Source organism: Morus notabilis, unplaced genomic scaffold, assembly GCF_000414095.1.
Source record: "Morus notabilis unplaced genomic scaffold, ASM41409v2 Scaffold3, whole genome shotgun sequence".
Classification (NCBI taxonomy): domain Eukaryota; kingdom Viridiplantae; phylum Streptophyta; class Magnoliopsida; order Rosales; family Moraceae; genus Morus; species Morus notabilis.
In genome coordinates this window covers 297,701-304,395 of record NW_010359918.1, presented here as the reverse complement: position 1 = coordinate 304,395, position 6,695 = coordinate 297,701, and the positions used below count along the sequence as shown (strand labels likewise).

Below are 6,695 nucleotides of genomic sequence, written 5' to 3'. Positions count from 1 at the left end.
ATTCAAAATTATTTGCTGCAAGTAGGGGTTGAAAAGTGGGCACGTGCTCACTTTGAGAGGAAGAGATATGATGTCATGACGACTAATATCTCTGAGTCGTTGAATAATGTCTTAGTGAATGCTAGGGAGTATCCTATTGAAGCTTTAATTGAGCATTTCAAATCCTTCTTGCAAAGATGGTTTTATGAGGGTCGAAATAAGGCGGATCAGACTTTTACATACTTGAGTAAACATGCAACTAAATGCCTTCGTGATAGGGAAAAGATTGCACGTTGCTTATCTGTAAGTTGCTTTTCTTTCAATTATTTACTTTTTTTTGTTTCATTATTTTGGTTATGTTTTTGATGTGATCTTTTTTGTGATTCTTTTGGTTCTTTTTTTTTTTGAAGTTATTCTATTGTTTTTTGAATGCTCTGTTTTCTTTTCTTTTTGTCTTGTTTTCAGGTTCAACCCATTGATATCAATAAGTATTATGTTGTTGATGGTTTAATTGGTGAGATGGTTGACTTGATGGCAAGAACATGTAGTTGTCTTGTTTGGCAAGCTGATGAATTTCCATGTCCACGCGCTATTACATCGATTTGGAAAAGAAATCTTGATCCAGCACATTTTACTTCATACTATTACACCAACAATGCATTCAAAGCAACATATGATGCTGCAATCTATCCTATTACTAATAGATCAAAGTGGCAAATTTCAGAGGGCAGTGAGGTGGAGGTTGTTCTTCCTCCTGAGTTTAAACGTGGTGCTGGGAGGCCAAAGAAGCAAAGAATTCTTTCTAGTGGAGAACGAGAGAAGCAATCTGTGAAGTGTAGTCGATGTAAGCGAGTTGGCCACAATAGGAGGACTTGTTCAAACCCCACATTTGTTGATATGAACTGATTATCATGGTCTAAGTTGATTTTTTGTCTTTATGTTATAAGTTGGAATTGAATGATTTGAAGGAAAAATATTCAAAATTTTCTAATAATAAAAGAAATCATTGCATTTAATAGTTAAAAAGAAAAACTGTGATTTATGGATTATTGTCTAATTTGATAGGTTTTTGTGCATAACTTGTTAAGTTATGGACCATAACTTGTGCTGTTATGGAGCTTTACTTGACAGGTTATGGTCCATAATTTACAGATTTTATTTGGTTATATTTTAAAAACCGTATCCCAGATTTTTTTTATTCAGTTTTTGTGCATAACTTGTCAAGTTATGGACCATAAGTTGACAGGTGATGGTCCACAATTTACAGATTTTTTATCCGGTTATATTTTAAAACCGTATTTCAGATTTTTTTACTCGGTTTTTGTGCATAACTTGTAAAGTTATGGACCATAACTTGACAGTTATGGTCCATAATTTACAGATTTTTTATTCAGTTATATTTTAAAAACCGTATCTCAGATTTTTTTACTCAGTTTTTGTGCATAACTTGTAAAGTTATGGACCATAACTTGACAGGTTATGGTCCATAATTTACAGATTTTTTATTCGGTTATATTTTAAAAACCGTATCTCAGATTTTTTTACTTGGTTTTTGTGCATAACTTGTGCTCTCTGTTTTCTCTCGCTAAGATAGTTTTTTCTTTCCAAGATTTCTTTCTTTCCACCGGCGACCTCTTGCGATTTTTTAGGTTTTTGTTTCCGCTCTTCTTCGGCGATCTGTCTTTCTTCCCTCCGTCCGTCTATTGTGATTTTTTTCTCCTCGCTCTGCAACTCTCTCTATCATCGCTGACAGTGTGCATTCCCTGACAGTATTTTTTTTTGTATGAATTTTTTTTTCGCGTTCCTTTGGTTTTTTTTCTTTCTCTGATATTGTGATTCTATATATTATTGTTTAAGATATGGCGAAAACACAAAGCAAGAGGAAGGACAATGTTTCTGTTTCTACTCCGAGTAAACGCTTGAAGGTTGTGAACAAGAAAATTGGTATGGAGAAAAAAAGTTCCGAAGAAGTTGCTCATGCTTCTCCCACTCGTAACACTTTAGAGGTATTTTGATTAATTTTTTCAACTTCGTTTATAGATTTTCGAATTTAGGATATGGAATTTGTTTTTTTTTTGTGTGTTTTGATCGTGTATTTTTAGGTTTATCCTCATATTGTTTTTCTTCGTTTTTTTTTTTTTTTCATTTTTACAGTCTTGGAAGTATCGTATTAATCCTGACAAGAGATTTCGAGGCCAGGTTAATATACCATCCTCTTTTGCTGTTATAGAGGAATTAAACAAAAAGTTTTCTGAAAGTCAGAAAGATTTGTTCAGAAGAACAATTTTTGGTCGGTTTTTGGATTTGGTAAAGTACATTACCAGTGTCAGCTGATACACGAGTTACTGTTTCATGTGGTTCATAATCCAAATACAAATGAGCTATGGTTCAAGTTTTGTGATTCTTTTACTAAGTTTTCTGTTGAGGAGTTTACATTAATTTCTGGTTTAAAGTGCTCAGGACATGTAAACTTATCAAGTTATGTAAATTCATGTAATTTTTCTAGACGTAACAAATATTTCAAGGATCATTGTATAGGGCTTGTAAAGAGGGCTACTATTAAGAACTGTTTTGAGTCTATTCATTTTGCTAGTGATGATGAAGCTGTCAAAATGGGTTTGTTATATTTTGTGTCACTTTTTCTGTTAGCTAAGCCCAAGGACGTGGGGGTTGATGATGATTTGATTAGAATTGTTGATAGCCCTAACTTTAACGATTTTCCTTGGGGTAGATTGTCTTTTAATTTACTTTTTGCAAGTCTAAAATCTGGTATTGAGACTTTGTACAAGCACGATGATAAGGTTCTATTTCAAAATGAGAAGAGACGCGTAGATGGATATAAGATCAACGGTTTGGCCTTTGCTTTTCAAGTTTGGACTTATAAATGTCTACCACACCTTGGTGGTATTTGTGCACTGAAAAAGTTAATTGATGAGCCTATTCCCCAAATTTTCAAATGGTCAACGGATGAAAATTATTTGAAGAAGCCATTTGATGTGTTGAACAGCAAAATTGGTCAGGTTAGACTTCTGTCTTGGTAGTTGTTTTATAGTAAATTTTCATGTTTTAATGTTTTTATTAATATATGTTGCTTATTTTTTGTTTTAATGTTTCTATTTTTTATTTTCAGTTCTCTTGTTTTTCAAAGGAACCAATTGAATCAGAGCGTCTCTATAATTATCTTGACGGTTTTTTTTCAGAAGTCGGCAAAGGATGCTCCGGCTTCTAGTAGCTGTGATTTGAAGGAGGATGACAAAGATTTTAAAACTGTCCCTCCTCCATTTATCCCTCCTCCAAAAAATCAGGTTTGTTTATTTTTGTTTTTGTTCATTTTTCAATTTACAATTGGAACTGTAAGGTTGTTTTCTGAAAATCAAGTTATGTGAAAATCAGGTTTTGTTTTGACATGTTATCCTCCATAACGTGTTAGGTTATGGTCCATTAACTTGTCTGGTTATGAACCATAACTTGACAAGTTATTGTCCTAATTAAGAGTTTTTATCCATAATTCACGGTTATTGTCCATAACTTGTCTGGTTATGAACCATAACTTGACAAGTTATTGTCCATAATTCAGAGTTTTTTGTCCATAATTCACGGTTATTATCCATAACTTGTCTGGTTATGAACCATAACTTGACGAGTTATTGTCCATAAATCAGAGTTTTTGTCCATAAATTGACAGGTTTTTCACATAACTTGATTGGTTATGTTCCATAGCTTGATGTGTTGTGTTTGTCCCTATGATTTGACTTTTTTCGTTTTGTTATCTTTTGCATTTTTTAGGGTGCTTTTGATAATTTTGAAGTTTTTGCGCGCATTGCTTCCTTGGAGGCCAAAACTGATAGTTTGGTTGTTGAAGTTTCTTCCCTTTGAAGATATTTCAAAGAACAAATTTTTTCTGTGGTTCAGTTGATTGGTGAAAAGTTTGACAATGCGTTTTCTTCTAAGAAGAACAAGCAAACGGAGGAAGAACAAGCATTTGAAGAAAAAAAGGAAGAAGAAGAAGTTGAAGAAATAAAGGAAGAAGTAATTGAATAAGCAGTTGCAGAGAAAGAAGATGACAAAGTGGATGTTTCTTCTGAAAAAATTGAAGATACAATTGCTTCAGTTTTGATGGATCTTGTTCATGAAGCTGCCCAGGAAGGCGATAAATGTTCTGATCAAAGGATTATTTTGTATGATGAGGTAGCAACGTCACAAGAACCTATTAAATGTATAGATGAACGATTTTTATGTTTTTGTCCATTCTCTGAAATTGTTGACAGTGATGCATCAGAGGAGGACAAAGAAAGATTCGTATCATGGTATAAGAGTAATATGATCTCAAGAAAAGCGTGGGGACCGGCCAGCGATGCATATATGATAAAGCCTCCTTTTGATTTTAAAGTTGACACCGTTGATTCAAAACATTGGTTTCAAACTTTATGGACATCAAAGTGTTGGCTAACTAACTCGGTAAGATTCTTCCCTTTTTTTGTTTAATTTTACGCATGATTTTTTTTTATTTTGTAACAAATCTGATAATTTTTTTTTTGTTTTGATAGCATGTTGATGTAGCCACATATTATTTGCGGAAAAAGATGGTGTGTTACAAAAACAAGCCATACATTAGGTGTTTAGTTTTGGACTCACATTTTTTCATGAGAATTAGTGGCTTATGGTGCTCTAAAAACCAAAAGGATTTTGATTGGTCTCATTTTGATTTCTCTTCACATAGTGCTCTTCAAGATTATGTGTTGGGAGATTATTTATTTTGTAGCTTGCCTTTTTGTGAGGTGGACATTCTTCTTGTACCTATTTTTCTTGAGCGTAGGCAGCATTGGATTTTAGGTTATGTAGAGTTCAAAGATCATTGTATTAGGTTATATGATTCTCTTTTTTCAAAGAGGATAGAGAAGCAAGTCCGTGCTTCTGTGCAATCTTTGGCAGTCATTCTCCCCCACTTGCTGGAATCTGTTGGCTACTTTGAGTCTCATGCGAAAAAGTATTTCACAAGTCAGTTTGATCATCTTGAACCTTTTGAGATCATATTTGACGATTGTCCAAGACAAGAGAACGGGTTAGTTTTTTTTTCTTCTCTTTAAATGTTTTGTCATTTTCCCTTTACTTCATTCATTTTTACATTTATATTTGTTGTTTCTAATTGTTAGATTTTTGGTGGTTGTTTTTTGTAGTGGTGATTGTGGAATTTTTATGCTCAAGATGGCTGAGATATTAATAGAAGCCGGATCTGATGATTGTTTGAGAGAAGAAGGGGCTGGAACATTGTTCCGCAAGAAGATGGCAATTGAGTTGTTCAAGCATGGCTTGCGGAAGCAGCAATTGGGATATGAAAGTGATGATAATAGGGCTCCAAATGCCCCAAAAATGAATTTTATGATGCCAACAGATGCCATTGAGTGCGACTTGGATGATTATATGGATTAACTTGTTGGTTTTCAGATTCGTGTTTTATTTCTACTTGTGGTACATATTATATTAGTTTTTAACTTGTTGATGATTATATGGATTAACTTGTTGGTTTTCAGATTCGTGTTTTATTTCTAGTTGTGGTACATATTATATTGGTTTTTAATTTTAATTAGTAAACAAGTTTCAAGTTATTTTGCATATTTTTACATGTAATTCTCGACCATAACTTGTCTGGTTAAGACAAGTTATTGACCTAATTCATAGTTTTTGTCCACAACTTGTACGGTTATACACCATAAGTTGACTGTTTATGATACATTATTGAAATTTTTTTCATAACTCGTCCGGATATGTATCATAATTTGACGGGTTATGGTGCAAATTTGACATTTTTTAACATAACTTATCCAGTTATGCAGTATAACTTGTCTGGTTATGCAGCATAACTTGTCTGGTTATGCAGCATAACTTGTCCACAGCTTAGCATAACTTGTCAATTTTGACATGTTTTTGTATAGATTTTTTTATAACTCATCCGGATATGTATCATAATTTGACGGGTTATGGTGCAAATTTGACATGTTTTTACATAAATTGTCCAGTTATGCAGCATAACTTGACATGTGATTAGCATAACTTGAAGATAACATGAACAAGTCAAAAGGTTATGATCATAATTCGATCATCATTACCCGACCATAACTTGATAGTGCAGCTGCACTTGTAATTTTCAGATTCAACAGCATGAAATTGGTAAATTCTGGGTTTACATTCTTTATGATTCAAGGAACAATCTCAAACATAATCTAAAATTCTTGTCAATGAATATTAACATTCAATAGATTGTAAGAATTAGTGTAAATCTCAAGTCATCATTTAAAATATAAGACTAGTCTTTAGAAACAGTAGTCATATCATCCAAAAGGTTGTATTCTAATATCATCCCATTTTTACGAGTCTGGGTCGTTAGAACTTTGGGTGAAGAGGATGAATGAAGGAGTGCCAAGCTCTTCCATTTATTCCCTCTGTTCCTTTGCACTTTTTCTTTTGTTTCTCTTCATTGATTTTTCTTCTTCCTCATTTTCTGTTTCTTTATAATCTTGTTCCTGCAATAATAAGTATTTGTTTAGTATTAATGTGGGTTTTTTTTTTCCTTTTTCCCAAGTAGTATTAAGAAGATTCATACCTTTTTGATTCCTTGAGCAGCAGCTTTTCTCATTGCTATTATCTTTTCAGCTTCTTCAAATGTTCTGTCCAATGTTTGTTGACTGATATCAAACGAGTCTGTGAGTTGAGTATAA

General features: G+C 33.2%; 1 protein-coding gene across 1 annotated transcript; it reads left to right on the top strand.

Annotated features, from left to right (window-relative positions):
- The first annotated feature begins 75 nt into the window (after window positions 1–75).
- Window positions 76–885, top strand: LOC112091074. Its single transcript, XM_024163858.1, has 2 exons — window positions 76–282; window positions 445–885. Exons 1-2 carry the CDS (start codon window positions 76–78, stop codon window positions 883–885), a joined length of 648 nt encoding a protein of 215 aa, XP_024019626.1.
- Window positions 886–6,695: the final 5,810 nt, after the last annotated feature.